The sequence below is a fragment of the Spea bombifrons genome, chromosome 9, assembly GCF_027358695.1.
Source record: "Spea bombifrons isolate aSpeBom1 chromosome 9, aSpeBom1.2.pri, whole genome shotgun sequence".
NCBI classification, from domain to species: domain Eukaryota; kingdom Metazoa; phylum Chordata; class Amphibia; order Anura; family Pelobatidae; genus Spea; species Spea bombifrons.
Window position 1 is genome coordinate 42,133,841 of NC_071095.1, and position 18,018 is coordinate 42,151,858.

The window sequence follows — 18,018 nt, forward strand, 5'->3', positions numbered from 1 at the left end:
AGGCACCAAATTCTACAGTCAGTTTAACTGAATTCAAACAGAATAAGTATATTTCCGTATACCCAATCCTCACCTGTACAGGTGCAATAAAAGAGAAAACACCTTTTGATAATAATCCAATAAGGGAGCGACACAGTCTACCAAAGACAGATATTCCACCACCCAAGGCACGGTAAGTACAGTACGATGGTTCTGAAAGGAGCGTTGCAGCAGCTGTAGCACATCTAACATGGGCAGGGTCTGTAAAGACAGCTTCAAGGTTAGACTGCAAATACGGTTTAACATTTTTAATCAAATTATCATGTTTAAGAGTTTTTGTTCTTCTTACAACCTGCATAGAGAGTTAAGTATACACGTTACTGCCAAATATACATGCAACTTTGGGCTGTAAAGATGTCTACTTTGTGTATGCGTGTGTCAAAAATTGTGCATAGGATAGAGTTTTGCAATATATTACATATAAAATACACAATTCCACAATCCTCTTGGAACATAAAATTCATTTTATTTTTATGAAATCGGATGGATTTGTTCACAAAAATTACATTTTTGTCCAAATGGAAATCTCAGTTATATTCTAGTGAAAGCATACTTACCCTGTTCCTTAAGGCTACTGCAGACTCTTGTAATTCACTAGTGAGAAATTCTGTTGTCCTGTATGGTAAAAATGTTAGAAACCCTAAAAATTTTGCTAGAAGCCGGAGAGTCAGCAGGATAGAGGCAAAACGAACCTTTTCACCCTGAAAGTATAGGTTACAGGAGAACAAATACTGTTAATATGTTAAAACAACGTTTCAAAACTCACAGAATCATAAAATCACATCAACTACAAAAACAATTTTGGATAACTGGTCTGTGGCTTTCAAGACAAGATTATCGCTTAGTAATGAAGGGGGAAAAAATATAAAAAACTTTGTAGTCTGTCCAGACTCTGTCCAACGCAGCTTTTACCGGTTTCTAGTTAATGTACAGTATAATGCTGACATTAAGCAAAGACAATATGTCAGCATGGATGTCTCCAACATTAAGAAACAGAAAAAAGGGGCTATCTTTAAATGTTTAAAATATACAAAATATAGGGAAAATAAAGGGATATAAAAATGAAATACAAACTAAAGTAATCTGAACCATGGGGAAGTAAGAATGGCCAACTATGCACGTACCTGCTGATCCATATCAGACTCGCCATCTGCTGGCTCATGCCCTACGATGGAAACGCCATCTAGCTCTTGTATCTCTTGGCACAAACTGTCCATCAGGTGCTGGTTAAACTGGTAACTGTAATCAGAACACAAACATAGTGCATTAAAACTACTGGGACTAGTATGAACATATCATATCCATGTCATACTTGCCAACATACAAAACATATAGAGCTGAAAATGCATTTGTTACTGTATACTACGATACATAAATTGTATTAAGATATACAGGTTCTGGTATATGTCACTGTCAAACAACACCCCAACGTGTGTTCAGGAACATCTCCTGAGTGCAGTGATACCTGACACGCATGGTTTTGTCGTGTTGTTTGAGATTTAAAATGCCACATTTGGGAAGTGCGCTTTTTTTCTCCATTTTGGTCAGTCTGTACCTATCTTTGAGCTCGGCCACTCCAATTTACCCCATCAGCCATTTTTTTTTATATTAGACACCCCTTGGGTATTTGAAGTGCTTTTATTTTGACTCTTTGTTGACATTTTTGAGAAATTTTAGCACTTGCTCAAAATAATAAACTATTTTTTTAGGTGAATTAAAGTTTTATTGAAAATTTTTGAAAACATGCATAAACATAATACATCAAGACAATAGGGGGAAAGACATAATAATGAGGGTGGGGTAATGGGGCAGACAAAAATTCGAAATCTTAAGAGCAGCGGCAATATTCTATCACTGCATTGTTACACAAGTCTGAGTTGCGCACGGTTGAGAAGCAATGCGGAGTGAGGGCAAGGTCAGTCAGACCGCGTTGGCAAGGTGCCGCGTGCCTCCGTGAGAGACCCACATGAAAACGAGAACAGGAACAGACCGACACGAACAAGAAGGGGGGAGGGGAAGGGAGACGGGGGGGAAGGAACGGCAAGGGGAGAAGGAAAAGTAAACACCGGGAGGGAAGAAGTGCAATAGCAAGAAGTGAGAGCAGCATGGCAGAGGGGAGGGAAAGACACCCAAACACCCAGCGGGCGATCACTCCCTAAGCAGGGAGGCCAAAACGGGAGAAGATTGGAAGGACAACCAGCTAGCCCACACTGCAGTATACGACTCCATCCTGTCCGAAGCCAGGTGTACCATCTCCTCCAAGCCCCGGATCTCCTCCACACGAGTGACCCATTGGCGCAACGAGGGAACCTCAGAACGTTTCCAGTAAAGGGGGATGAGGCTGCGAGCCGCATTGAGAAGGTGGCGAAGGACAGAACGCTTCATCAGCCCCAAGGAGCGCTCCGAGTGAAGAAGGAGGCCCAATCCCAGAGAAGGCCGAAGCGGCTCACCCGTCACCTCCTCCAGACAGCGAAATATCCCAGTCCAGTAGGGCTGAAGTCGAGAGCAGCTCCACCAGATGTGCAGGTAAGTGCCCGTCTCCACCCCACACCTCCAACAAAGCGGATCACTCCCCGGGATAACCCTACTGATAGCAACCGGAGTCCTATACCAACGAGACATCAGTTTATAAGCGGTTTCTTGGTACCGTGACGCAATAGAACATTTGTGCGTCACGACACAAATCTTCTCCCACTCCTGAGCTGTAAGCACTGCACCAAGCTCAGCCTCCCACTTCCCCATAAACGCCGGAGGAACCAAAGAGTCCACTTCCAGAAGAAGGCGGTAAATTGCAGAGATCCCACCTCTAAGGAGGCGATCCCGGCCAGCAAGCTGTTCGAACGGGGTGAGGGGCCAAGTAACATGATGTTTGCCCGGGAGAGACCGTACATATCTCGCCATCTGGGCGTAGCGAAAGCGTTGTAGCAGGGTGCCCTGAATGGTAGGACTCACGTGGTTAAAGGCACAGGGGCATCACCATCCCAGACGGTCGAAACTGTGGCGTCAGGGGGCAGTCCCAACGTTTGAAGAGAACCGACCTCCAGACCCGGGGCAAAGTCCGGATTGCCAGCAAGTGGAGTAAGCGGCGACGGAAAGGAGGAGAGAGCGCCGCTAACACACCGCCTCCGCCACACCCCCCAGGTCGCCTGCACAAAGGGGTTCAGACTGAGGGAGGACTGAAGCGCCTCAGGGCAGAGCCCCAAGCTGCCCCCGAGGGGTATACGCGTATCAGACTGTTCCAGTGCCACCCAAAGCTTGGAGGCCGGACGGAATCTCCACTCAAGGAAACGCAATAAATGGGTAGCACGATAGTAGCCAATGAAGTCGGGCAGAGATACACTAGGAGAAAGGAGGGAGCACAACACGAGAGAGGGAACACTGCTCTACTGCAAGTGGCAGCAAGGCAGAAAACCGAAAAACGTGAAGTAAAAACTCTGCAGTACTTCGCAGCCATAGCTCACATAGACAGTAAAAGGAACCAGACCCATCCGGAACAGAACAGAACTAAAAAAAGCCCAAAACATATCATCAAACATTTGGACCAAACTCCCCAGAGGCGAAGCGCATGTGGGAGTAGTACAGATAACAGGTGTCGAAACCACAAAACCCTCCAACTTAGCAACCAACCCGCAAATGTGTACAAATCATATTAGTTATAGGAACAACAGAGCAAAAGGAGAAAACATCCACTGGTTATCAAATATAATCAGGTATATTCAGTAGCCACCCAGCGGAAGGTCAAGTGTAGTGCATTTATGTAGTGCAAGGCGTACATAGATAGATAAAAAAAAAAAAAATCAAAAAAAAAAAATCAAAAATAAATAAATAAATTAAAAAACAAAACAAAAAAAAAACACCATGACCAGAGAGTGTGACCGTACAGCGCGCCAGAGTACACAGAGGACGCCCAGCACTGCAACCAATTCGCAAACATGCATTAATAAAAAAGGCTATAGTAACAGAGCAAATGGAAGGCCAAGTGTAGTGCATTTATGCAGTGCAAGGCATATATATCTATATATATATATATATATATATATATATATATATATATATATATATATATATATCTATATATCTATATATCTATATATAGATATATATATATATATATATAAATTAATTTAAAAAAAAACCAAAAAAAAACCACCATGACTAGAGAGTGTGACCGTAAAGCGAGCCAGAGTACACATAGGACCCCCAGCACTGCAACCAATACGCATACATGCATAAATCAAAAAGGTGACAGTAACAGCAGAGCAAATGAATAAGACGCACAGTTACAAGTATCAAATATAATCCGGCATATTCAGCGGCCGCACAGCATCTCCATGTGGGCGAGAGAGGTCCCAGTAACACTGCTACAGGGAGCCGGCAGGGCAGATGCGTAGAAGAGGACGGCGCATGGGAGCAGAGCAGCGGAAGGTAAAAATGTATAACAGATGTATAGTACATGGTGCAGGAAAAAAAATAAATAAATAAATAAAATAAAATATATATCCCCCATTTACAGACCAAAGCCCCAGAGGTAAACCTGCAATAACGGCGCAGAGCACCTAATGATCCCTGGCGTACTAAGGCATTACATTTGGTCAGTTACGTGCCGAACAATACCAGGGGAGAAGAACAGCAATCGTAATTGCGGCAAAGCAGCGCAGCATCAGACTGTTAAGTCCGGCAGTGCAATAGTCAGAGGCTCACATTTCAAGTTCTGGAGGGAGCAGGAGCGAACAATGTGCGACCGGGGAACACAAAAAAAAAAAACAAACAAAAAAAAAAACCTCACACCCCCAAGGGAATTGCATAGAGACGAGTATGAACAGGTACGTCACATTTTACTCCTCAGGCGCCGCGGGATAACGTCTCCCATCATCCGTGTCTCCTTCCCGTCTCGGCCTGGATCGCCTCCACGCCGGAACATCACGAGAAGCAGGAACTGAGGAAAACCCCGCAAGGGCTCAGTCGTCAACGTGTGGAGTAGGTATTCCTAATGCGAGGGTCACCTCCGCTACATCACGGTGTGTCTTCACGTGGAAAGTGGAGCCTTCATGTAGAATAGAGAGCTGGAAGGGGAATCCCCAGCGGTATCGAATGCCCTGATCCCGGAGCAAAGATTTAAGCGGCCGCAGCAGTCGTCGGTTGCGCAAAGTGATCGCGGAGAGATCCTGGAACAGCGCCAATTGTTGGCCTTCGAATGTAAGTGAGCGCAAATTACGCGCCGTATTCATGACTTCTTCTTTCACATTAAAGTCCTGAAAACGACAAATTACGTCTCTGGGTGGATCTGTGGGCCTACCGCGGGACCGTAAAGCGCTATGCGCTCTATCCAGGCGTATGGGAGAGTCCAGGTCGCGGCCCAACACCGTGTTAAAGAGCCGTTGCAGCAGCGCTCGGAGGTCTTCAGGACCGTCAGATTCACGCAGGCCCCGCACCCGCACGTTGTTGCGCCTACCTCTGTTTTCGAGGTCCTCTACCGATCGCCGCAGTTCTGTCGCCAGGCCGGTCAGATGAGAGGTCGTCCGCTGCAGTTCCAACACCTGTTGCGCGGTACGAGTGAGTAGTTCGCCGCTCCACGCCAGCCATATCCGCGCGGAGGGCCGCAACCTCTTCATGTAAGGTGCGCTTGACCTCCGCGATCAGGTTGCTGAAATCGGCCTTAGTAGGTAGGGACCGGAACAACTCCTGCAATGCCTCAGCCAATGGGGACGCTCCGGCGGGTGGCGGTGAACGCGAAGTCTCCTCAGACAACGTGGTACTGGCCAGTGAGGACGCCATGTTGGGCGACGGGGGCTGCGTGTCTAAGACCGCAGGAGTCTGGAAATAGAGTCGGTCGCGGCTCAGGTGGTTCCTGGCGCTGGGAAGAACGTTTGGGTTTGCCCATGTCGTGCCGTATCGCCGGATGGGTGCTGATTGTAGTGAGCAGGCTGCGGAGCTAAGGGTTCAAGCAGCCATCTTAAAGCTAGGCAAGCCACGCCCCCTCAAACTTTATTTTTTTATTTTATTTTTTTAATACTTTTTTTTATATATATTTTTTACACATTTTGCTGGTACTGGATGGTTCATCTAGTGACATCACTGCATAATTATTTTTAAATGTTAGCACTTTTTTTTTTTTTTTTATTACTTTTTGAATATTTTACTAATCACATTGTGATTAGAAAGCTGGGCTCCATTGACTTGCATGGTTGAATGCAGTACCTGTATTCAACCTGCAAGTGGAGCCAGAGTTCTCTAGAGGGTCTGGAGACCGTCTAGCGAACTCTTTCATCTTTATTGGTTTTTTTCCCGGGCCGCCGCCATCTTGCTGATGGCGAAGATCACCGGCAGCTGCGGAGGTAAGTGTTTGGTGTCGCTGGATGTCTCCTGGTCGAGGCATTCCAGCGACACCATTTAAGTTTAGGAGGCGATCGTTGATTGCCTCCTAAACGCTTTTAAAACGGGCGTCCCGGGGAGGGGCCCCGAGGAAGGGGCCAGACATGGCCCCCGATGCCGATCTCGGCCTTGCTGAATGCCTCGACATCGAGGCATTATAGTAACGCCGTTTAAGCGAAGAAAGTGATCGTTGATCACTTTCTAAGCTTATTTAATTTTTTGACGGTTCAGGACCATCAAAGGTCATTAAGGGGTTAAACGAACGCCTGTCTCTACCAGAAAGCTTAAAATGGGACATGGCTAGATCCAAAACATACATCATAAATACAAAAATGGTTTCCTGACCCCAAAACAAGGTCCTACCATGGCTTTTCCAGTCCTCATGAACCCCCATAGATACCATGTGAACTGAAGGGGAGAATCCACCAGGGTCAACCTCGAAACTTGAAGGAGACATTTTCTTTTTTTTTTTACTCATATTTACCTAAGGTGCCAATATTTGTGGAAGGCTCTGTATAACATGGGGAGTTTACTTTTCCCAATCGTTCTGAGTTAAATGAGATATAAATGTTAAGAAACTAACCTGCCAGCACTCAGTATGAAGTCTCTGAAAAATTCCTGGTATCCGGGAAAAGAAGGGGGAGGACAAGGTCCACTCACAGTCTGACGGGCCACAAAGCGCTCCTGTAGACGCTTGAGCTTGTTAAGGTTGTCTGAGCCAAGCATATTTAGCACATCTTGGTCTGGAGTGTCACCAATACTGGCGCCTCCCATTCCACCATTTGGTTCCTTACACATCTGCAAATAAAAATAAAATTAACAGATAAATGTTATTTCTTCCGCAAACTATGAAACATTAAATAAAAAAAAGGCAACACTAATGGTTTAAGAGCCATGTCACCTCTCTGGTTGGATACATACTAGGGCTGCAACAATAATCGATAAAATCGATAATAAATCAATGAAAATCGTTGCCAAAGAATGTCATTATCGATTAGTTGAATTGATTTTATCGAATATAAGATGAGGGTTTTTTCAGAGGAAATAATCTGAACTCAAATAGAGGTTAAATAATAAAACTAAGATCCAGATCCCTCGCAGCACTGCAGGGGACCCAGATCATCCTCTCTGATAGCCGGCGGTCATCTGCGTGAAGCGCGCAGACATCCTCAGTCATAGCAAGTGCCAGCAGCAGCAGAGGTTTGTCTACGCGCATCGCGCAGACGTTCACCGGCTGCCCCCACTAGACATCAAAGAGTCTGGAGCACCAGGGGTTAAGTCTGGGGGCTGCAGAGTAGCATATAGGGGGTATAAGGCATATTTGGGGGTAGAGAGGCATATCGGGGGGGGCACAGTGGCATATCAGAGGGTTATAAGGCATTCCTGGGGAGGGTGGAGTGGTATATCTGGGCATATAAGGCATACAGGGGGTATAAGGCATATCTGGGAGGCAGAGTGGCAAGCCTGGTCTCAGATTTGCATAACGGGGGGGGCAGGTTGGGAAATAAAAACAAGAAATGGATTTTTATCAAAGTTTTTTTATTCTGCTGTTATTAACATCCAGTTTGATCATTAAATTATTTTAATCGAAAAAATAATCGGCCAACTAATTGATTATGAAGCAAATTGTTAGTTGCAGCCCTAATGCATACACAGGTGAAACAAGTTGTACCAGGGGAAAGATTTAGTACACTAGGTTCTACAGTTAATAGCTGAAGGCAAGTATTGCCTTAAAAAAACAATACAAAATAAATGAACATGTTCTGAAAACTATGGCAAATAACATCCACAGGCACTCACTGTGATGTGATTTTTTTTTAAATGAAAAGTGAGGGGGGAGCAGATTTCGCCTCAGCATGTGTATGTAGTGTATATAGCTGCCTAGTTCAGTTTTGTCATATGTCTATGGATGGTGTTTTTTAGTCAAAGTTGATACTAGAAAGGTTTGCCATTTGTAAAATAACGGAACAAAAGCAATTTGCAAAACAAAAGTTTTTATTTCATTGCTCTCCTGATCACACTGAGCGCTATCAAAAGCAGGGAAACTGGCTTGGAGACCCTGCACGTACCTCCTCCGGTACAAACAGCTGGAATATGGGGACATCATGAAGAGGTTAAGTGCAAGGATACTATTGAAAAGTATTTTTTTTTTTTACCTGAATAAGCTGCTTCTGAAACAATCTGGCAAAACGGCTATGATTGCAGGTCACGGTCAGATGAAAAATCATAGCCCTAAGCAGGTAAAAAAAACACAGTTGGGGTATGAGAAAAAGCAATTAAGTCAATAAGCTCTGCTGCTTAGACATTTACAAAATGTTTCAAGATAAAGTCCCATGGAAAACGAAATACTTCTACGTTAAGAATTATATAAGGTTTAAATTGTAGGTGATCTATTCAAACATCACAGTAAGGTGACCGTTTCATGAAATTCCTGCTTATTCAATCAAATTCTCCTTGAAAGAACGCAACACAAAAGTAATTATATAGATATATAGACAGATATATAGATAGATATCAAGAGAGAGAGAGAGAGAGAGAGAGAGGGAGAGAGAGAGAGAGAGAAAGAGAGAGAGAGAGAAAGAGAGAGAGAGATACATACATAGGCACCAAACCAAATCGGAAGCATAACTATCATGTGAGAGGAAACGTACAGAAGGCCATAGTTCAAAATGGTTTCAAGGTACAAAGAATATACGAATATACCTGATTTTCATGCCCAGACAGCTCTCAAAAGCCCAGTTTGTTTTTATATGGTTGTCTTCCCATTCACGCAACAGTTCATAAAATATGTCCCTGGAAAACATAATACCATTAAACTTTTAAGTAACAACTCAACTTGGGTCTTTACAAAGCCCAGGCACCATGACTCCTCTGATTGTATCCTTACAAAAAAGGGTTTCACCAGTTGAATGAACTAACGCTATACATAACTGATATGTGTGTCCCCTAGTCGGTTCTATATTGTGCCGTTTTTCCTCTCCATAAAGCACTGCAGGAAGCGCCGGTCCGCATGTCACACCGAAGAAAACCTGCGCTTAGTGACTGGCTCTCGTGTATCCAGTAAATTTGTTGAGCATTTATTTAGATACTTTATTACATACAAAGAAACCAAAGTTACTGATATTAACCCCTTAACGTCCATTGCCGGGTCAGGCACGTCATGCAAAACGGTCACTTAACGACCTATGACGTGCCTGACACGTCATGAGACTTAAACAAGCTTAGAAAGTGATCAACGATCACTTTCTAAGCTTAAACGGTGTTACTGTAATGCCTCGATGTCGGACGCCCGTTTTAAAAGCGTTTAGGAGGTGATCAACGAAACACTTACTCCAGGACGGGCTGTGACCGGCCGCACGGGAAAAAAAAAATAATAAAGTTGAAAAAGTTCGCTAGATGGTCTTCAGATCCTCTAGAGAACTCTGGCTCCACTTGCAGGTTGAATACAGGTACTGCATTCAACCATACAAGTCAATGGAGCCCAGCTTTCTAATCACTGTGATTAGTAAAATATAAAAAAAATAAAATAAAAAAATAAAATAAAAAAAATAAAAAAAAGGAAAGAAAAAAGCTTAAAAAAACATGGTAACATTTAAAAATCATAATAAATAAAAAAATAAAGTTTATTATGAGAAAATGCTAAAATCAGCGCTGTATCTTCCCAAAAATCCTGACATGGAAGAATTTAAATAAAAGCATTTCAAATACCCAAGGGGTGTCTAATTTAAAAAAAATAATGGTTTGATGGGGTAAATTGGAGTGGCCGGGCTCAAAGATAAGGCATAGGCACAGACTGACCGAAATGGGGGAAAAAAAAGCGCACTTCCAAAATGTGGCATTTTAACCCCAAACACCAGACAAACCCATACATGTGGGGTATGACTGCACTCGAGAGATGTTGTTGAACGCATATTAGGGTGTTGTTTGATAGTGACATATACCTGGAGCTATAAATTTATACCCAAAGTACAACTTGTGTAAAAAAAGAATACCAAAAAAATACTACCACAAAGTGTGGCAAAGGCTGGTGGTAGAATCTCATGCATGGAAAGGGTTAAAATACTAGCATTTGAAATACCTTGGGGTGTCTAGTTTTCAAAAATATATGGTATGACGGGGTAAATTGAATTAGCCGGCTTCAAAGAAGGTCCTATTAGGACATGGGGGCAGAATGACCAGATGTAAAAGTTCCAAGTTAAAAAATGTGCACTTCCTAAATGTGGCGTTTTACCTCCCAAACAACCCGACAAACCCATGCAAGGGGGGTATGACTGTACTCGGGAGATGTTGCTGAACACATATTGGGGTGTTGTTTGAAAGTGTTGTATACCACCAGGAGCTGTAAATCCATACCTGAAGAGCAATTTTAGCGATAAAAAACACAAAATAAATTACTACCACAAAGTTTGACAAAGACTGGTGGTAGAATTAGTGCATGGAAAGAGTTAAAATTCTAGCATTTGAAATACCTTGGGGTGTCTAGTTTTCAAAAATATATGATTTGATGGGGTAAATTGTGTGGGCCGGCTTCAACGATACCCGAAATGGCACATGGGGGGAAGAATTACCAGATTTGGAAAAAATGGTTTTGAAATAGCAAAACGCTACTTGTACTTAATGCTCCATAACATCCACAAAAAAGCAAAAAAACATAAAAACATTGGGTATTTCTAAACTCAGGACAAATGGTAGAATATATTTAGTAAGTTTTTCATTAGCTTTTTTGGATGAGTAAAAGATTTTTGGGGTAAAAGTCAGAAAATGTGTTTTTTTTTAAATTTTCTTCATATTTTATTATTTGTTTTTATGGGAAATTACATAATATGATCAAAACAATTGTATCTGAAGAAAGCCCTTCTTGTCCTGAAAAAAACAACATATAATTTGTGTGGGTTCACTAAATGAGTGAGGAGAAAATTACATCTAAACACGAACACCGCAAAAGTGTTAAAACAGCCTTGGTCCCAATGGTACAAAAGGAAAAACACAGCCTGGTCCTTAAGGGGTTAAGTATGTTTCCAAAAAGTTTACAGTGGTTTAACCCCTTCAATCCCAGGGGTTTTTTGGTACCTCAAGTCCCAGAGCAATTTTGCCATTTTTGCATTATGCCGGTTTAGCGATTATTCTCCTTTCCTGTGAATAGTGTACCCATGTAAACTGTATATTGTTTTTTCAAAGAGAGATAGAGCTTTCTTTTGATACCATAAAAAAAAACCTAATATTTTTTAAATTTTCCCTCTGAATCCTGACAAAATTAGGTAAAGTGATGGAAAATACCCTCAATAAAATTGAGTTTATCAATTCAGGTGTCCTGATTTCAGAAATATCTAATTTATATAGATTTTCCATACTTTCCCAGCACCAGGGAGCATACTATAAGGTGTACATTTTTTGTATAATTTTTATGCCTATGGCTTAACGGGTTTGTGAACAGGGGAAGGAGGGTTATACTGGGTAGATGTTATGCTAGGGCAATGGGATGTAAGGTTTTTTTTAAAAAAAATTATGATTATCTTTTTTATTATTTTTTATTTTATATATATATATATATATATATATATATATTTTATTTTTTTTACACAAAAATGGTTAGAGGTCCTCTTAGGGACCTCCTGAACATGCCAGTGATGTCACAATGACATCACTTAGCTCACATTATTATTATTATTGTAATGAATTTTTATTTGTTTTTTAAATGTCTTATCTTTTTTTTCTGCTTTTCTGTTTCAGGACGGTAAGGGGAGTGAGAGACATGGTTTCTCACTCCCCTCCCCGCAATCCCCCTGCACCGATCACACTGTGATCTCTATGCAGGTCCTCACAGACGTGCATGGAGATCTCCGATGAACTTCCAGGTTATGTCAGCAGTGACGCAACCCGGAAGGGAATGCCCGATCGCACAATTTGAAATGTAACAGCTTTTCGGCTTTCATGCTGGATGCTGTTAAATCGGATCGGACAGCAGGGTGGAGTCCAGGCTGTCAAACAGCCCGATTTCCCGTGCAGCGGCAGGGATGTGTCCCTGACGCTGCAAGAAGGCCTGGACGTACCGGTACGTCCATAGGGGTTTCTTAAGAGGCGTTTTTTAGATGTCCCGGTACGTCCATAGGGGATTGAAGGGGTTAAGGAAGAAGCTTCACCAATATAAATATAACATCTCCAATAACTCAAACTTAGCCAAATTAAGCCAACTTAAAAATGAATTAACCTTCTGTTCAAACATTACTCAATTTACCTCTGTTTCTTAAAGATATGGAAGGAGTGATCATTCGGAAAGTTGGAGCGGTTATCGGTTTCTGGTTGAAAGGACACGGACTGTATTGTGGTCTGAAGCAAAAGGGAAACCTGCAGAGCAAAGAGTAAATTGTCGTGTGAAACTGCTTCCCATACTAATTATTCAGTCAATCCTGCCCTGAACTACAATAAGATATATTCACTGCGACTTCAACCACAAACCTGGTCATTTAAATTGAGAAACAAAGATGCATATAGCTGTATTAGCCCAGAGTAAATGCACCCTTACTTAAAGTTAATACCTTTTATTGGGCAAACACAGAAAACAATGTCAAGTTACATTAGCTTTCTCAAGGGTCTCTTCTGCATCCTCCATCTGAAGAATTAGCCCTAAGGTATCTTTTTCGGTGTCTGCACAATTAAAAGGCAACAACTTCAACTAAACAATCCTCAAATTAAAGACACAATTGTATCTTTTTGATTAAAAGAATCAATAAAACAAACTTTCACAGCCAAGTTGTTTCTGCGGGATGAATTAGTGAGTGAATCATAATTGGTAGTTAGTGGCAAGTAGAAACACCCTTATCTGTACACACATTGTAATCAATTGTTCCATACCTTGGCTTTGCTAGTTTCATATGCCTTAAGGACCCGCTCCTGTAGACTAGAAGAAAATGCTGCCACACGGTCATTTTCTGCAAGAAGCTTCAGGATGCTTTTATCCAAATACGATATTATACTGAAGAAGGTGTGAGCAAAACAAAAGGCAACGTTTAGATGCTTCTAACAAATAATTCTGAAATGAAAACTCATTCTCAAGTACTCCATGCTCAAATTATCCAAAAGGCCGGTAGTGACAATTCACACGGTACAAAATCAGGAATACATTCTGACTGGATAACTAATACAAAACATATCGGGTCCATATTTATATAACCAAGAAACCTACGCAAACTGGGAGTCAAGGACCTCCACAGCAAAGAATACACAGTTGTGCACGCTCTGAAAGTATTGCCTCTCCACAGCATCTGAAAGAAGAAGACAGGCTGGTTTAGAAACTCAAGTAACAAAAACAGTAGCTTTCCACTTTGAATACGCTGGATTGCCTAAACACCAATCTCTAACCCAGTAAATGTAGGTCATTGGCATACAATAAGGCCATCTGAGGAAAAAAAGATCATCATAACTAACATTTTTGAGCTAATTTACTTAACACCCCTCAGTCTGTTCCACAGAGTAAAGCAAGCGAGAGAGAGAGAGGGTACAGTTTATAGAGATAGCCACATTTGACAGGAGATGTCCCATTTGCCCCATCACTGTATTAACCTCTAACATGTCAAAAAGTAGGTAGCCAAAATGACTTAAAACCTTAAAAATGGTCTAATTGTGTTGCTAAGTGAATATATATATATTGTTTGCGCTCACATGATTTTCCCGTTCTCTTTTTTTAGAACATTAAGAGGGGGTTTTGCAGGATTATAAAGCCTACACAAGTATGTATTACTTCTGACACCTGATGCTGGGGTGGGGGGGGGAGGCATATCTGTGGTTTGTATCTACATGCAAATGGCAAAACCAGTATACTAATAAGTATGTACTTAAAGAAGAAAGGAACCTTTTGTCATAACAAGGTCATGCTCCTCATCAGCCATACTGGTTGATCCTCTTGTTGTGAGCAGTTGCAGGACAAAGAAGAACTCCAGAAAGATGTTTGGCACAAGATTTCCTGAAATACATAAACAGGCATTGTCATGTATGGCTGACACTCGCCATGCCAATGATCTTGTTAAATAAAACACTCATAAGTATGAAGGTATAGATTGCAAATGTGGGGTCTGAGCAGGGAGGAAACCCATCCAAAATACCACGATTGACAACGACAGCCCCCGGGTCTGCAGATAAAGGAGTTTATTGGAGTTGGAGTAAAAGGAGATAAAACCAGGTTTTATCAAAGCTAACATACATTACTGTATTGCCCAAGCAAGTCTACAATACCTGGATTCAAGACTGGTAAATAAAGAAAACAAATGCATATGATATGCATATAAGATATGTACACAATATTTATCCACATGGAACTGCATGCTGAAAGGGAGAGAGATTGATCGATATTTTTAACAATAGGTTGCTTACAACAGCAGAACTAAAACAGTTACAATAGCTTTGTTATATACATGTACTTTTGGGAGAAAATTTAATATTTTCCACAAAAAGCAAGGCCATGTACAAACGGATAATGTAAATACCGTAAATAAACATTCCTCAAAGTGAAAAATGGTATACATCAGTAAGGCAGGGAAGACGTGTAAATACAAATCACTGCATGCATACCTGTTATACAAGCGGAGTAGAGCTCTGCCAGCATTGCCAGCTGTTTCTTGTTAGACACCTTGCCGACATCTACAGCGACCAAGTTATCCACAGGAACGGTTGTGTTTCGACTGTAGCTCTGTTTGGTAGGGGTTACAGGATCCAGTGATACAGGGGCTGAGGTCTGCTGCTGCAGTTTAATCCTACATCACAGAATTAAATACCATTAGATAAAATGTTATTGTAACGAGGTAGAATTGTCACCCTAAGGGATGTATATCATTTACATAAGGACTATCTTAGCATTATTAATTAAGTATAAAAAGGGACCAATAGCATGTACCCAAGACAAAGCCGAGAAACAAAAATACCATGTTAAATGTACAAGGCAGTCCTATAGCCATATCTGAAAAAACTGAAACCTGCAGTAAAAAGAAATATGATATTTAATATGGTTGTGACAGCGTATTGGATGAGGTATTAAACAATGCTTTCAAACCGCGGTTGCGTTACTCACTTTCTACAATCCTAGCACTGTTTATCAACACTGATTGGATTGCAAAGTGGAAGGTGAAGCAAATATGGCTTGAATTTAAAGATGCATTTAGCATAAGTCTATCGGTTTCTGAAGCTTTCAATTGGCCTGCATGGTCTGTGTGAAAGAGCGAGCAGAGCAGCTTGGCTCATAAACGCAAAAAGAAGCAAACACCGTCTGCTTCACTGACGTCCGAAAAGCTTGGGAAGCCCATTCAGCAAAAACTCTATGTCCTCACAAAACACACAATGATGAATTATTCTGTATTAAATGCACGGTCACATTATCTTTTGATTTGACTGGTCCATATGTGCCATCTAACAGTACCTCAAGTCAAATGGGTGAGGCTCCCTGCAGAGTGAAATGGATGAGGCTCCCTGCAGAGTGTTTCACATAGTAAAGTGGATACTTTTAGGGCTGCAACTAACGATTATTTTCATAATCGATTAGTTGGCCGATTATTTTTTCGATTAATCGATTAATTGGATAAAAAAAATGAATGTACATTTTTAATTTATTTAAAATAATTTAATAAACGATGTTAAATACAAACAGCAGAATAAAAAAAACTTTGATAAAATGCATTTCTTGTCTTTATTTCCCAAGCAGCCCCCCCAATTTATGCACATTTGAGCCCAGGCTTGCCACGCTGCCTCCCCGACATGCCATGCTGCCTCCCACATATGTCCCGCTGCCTCCCACATATGCCACTCCACCCCCACATATGCCACTGTGCCTGATACGCCTTATACCCCCTGATACACCACTCCATCCTCCCCAGACATGCCACACTGCCTCCCAGACATGCCACGCTGCCCTCCCCCACATATGCCTTATATACCGTATATGCCTTATACCCCCAGATATGTCACTCCATCCTCCCCAGATATGTCTTATACCCCCAGATATCTCATAGTCCCCTCATAGAGTCTCAGACCTGTTCACAGCACACTGACACCATACTTTTATAAATAAGTACTGGGTTAATCGTCACGGCCCCCAGGATTTAGATTCCCCTTAGTCTGCCCCCCCCTTTACCTCTAACTGCACCTTAAGTTAACTTTATTAAATTAATTAAATTAACCCTCAGTCCTCATCATTAAATTAACCCTAAACACCCCATTAACCATAACTACCCCTAAATTAACCCTAAAGACCCCATCAACCACAACAGCCCCTAAATTAACCCTAAACACCCCATTAACCACAACTGCCTCAAATTAACCCCAAACACCCCATTAACCACAGCTGCTCCTATATTAACCCTAAACACCCCATTAACCATAGCTGCCCCTAAATTAACCCTAAACACCCCATTAACCATAACTGCCCCTAAATTAACCCTAAACACCCCATTAACCATAGCTGCCCCTAAATTAACCCTAAACACCCCATTAACCATAGCTGCCCCAAAACACCCCATTAACCATAACTGCCCCTAAATTAACCCCCTCCTCCCCTACCTTTCAGCAGCCCAAATATTCATTTTATACTTACAGTTAGATGAGTGTCACAGCCATGTGGTTCTGGGAGAAGGAGGGGGCGGGGTCAGTTGTCACAGTGATTACAGGGAGGGACTGGTAAGTAGGAGCTGCTGCTGTGACTCAGACTAAACGGATTATTTAATGAGGGGTATTTTTCAGAGCGTTTGCTCTGAAAAAACCCTCATTTTATAATCGATAAAAATCGATTCAACTAATCGATAATGAAATTCGTTGGCAACGATTTTCATTATCGATTATTATCGATTAGTTGTTGCAGCCCTAGATACTTTACTGTGTGAAACACTCTGCAGGGAGCCTCACCCTTTTCATTGGGGTCACTGGGGGAATGTGTGAGTATGGACTCCCAATATCTGCAGAAGCCACCGAAAAAAATAAATGGGGTGTCACTTGTTTAGTGCCAAGACAAGGATCAGTCTGTACTACTGCCCATTTTTTCCATGCCTCATCATGCAACATTTGCTGTCTGCAAACGCAATGGAAGAGAGTATTTCCACATTTATAATGCATTCCATCCTGGGGCCAAGTTTAAGATTGAATCCTGTTGGCAAATGACCAGCACAACAGCTAAACAAGCTAAGACACTCACATTACTCTCAGTGTCACACAGAAACCCAGACCAACGCAAGTAAGCCTGGTTGACAGGCAATTTAATTGACTTTGCCATCCAGAAGAAAGTTATGAAAGTTACCTTTCCTTCTTGAGTATCTCCCTTTCTTCGCGCAGGCTTTCTGCGTATGCAGGAGTACTGCTTCCTTCTTGAACATTGGTAAAGACCTCCATGCCAATTTGCCGGCTGACATGGGACTCGTTGATTGGGGTTGAAGTGAAGCATATCCTGGATTTGGACTGCGACTGTACATCACTGATAGGTGTGGGATTGATTCTCCTTGATGGCTTGGATTTGCTGTGCCAATAACAGCGGAGGCGAGTTATTGAAAATGAAAAAGGTTTCGAAATTATCAATGTGAAGAACAAAAAATTGTGCAAGATTTCAGAATCCACTGAAATTTTTGCCCAAAACAG

At 41.9% G+C, this 18,018-nt stretch overlaps 1 protein-coding gene across 1 annotated transcript in view; it reads right to left on the minus strand.

Annotated features, from left to right (window-relative positions):
* CDAN1 (codanin 1) overlaps window positions 1-18,018 on the minus strand; it is a 35,019-nt gene that overhangs the window by 11,338 nt on the left and 5,663 nt on the right. The window contains exons 3-14 of the mRNA XM_053475274.1: window positions 17,684-17,899; window positions 14,977-15,158; window positions 14,261-14,371; window positions 13,595-13,673; window positions 13,264-13,384; window positions 12,647-12,756; window positions 9,115-9,204; window positions 8,568-8,643; window positions 6,995-7,209; window positions 1,164-1,278; window positions 597-740; window positions 74-240 (exon numbers count right to left, since the gene is read on the minus strand). Of these exons, the coding sequence (XP_053331249.1) occupies window positions 74-240; window positions 597-740; window positions 1,164-1,278; window positions 6,995-7,209; window positions 8,568-8,643; window positions 9,115-9,204; window positions 12,647-12,756; window positions 13,264-13,384; window positions 13,595-13,673; window positions 14,261-14,371; window positions 14,977-15,158; window positions 17,684-17,899 (1,626 nt within the window). The remainder of the gene's footprint in view (window positions 1-73; window positions 241-596; window positions 741-1,163; window positions 1,279-6,994; window positions 7,210-8,567; window positions 8,644-9,114; window positions 9,205-12,646; window positions 12,757-13,263; window positions 13,385-13,594; window positions 13,674-14,260; window positions 14,372-14,976; window positions 15,159-17,683; window positions 17,900-18,018) is intronic.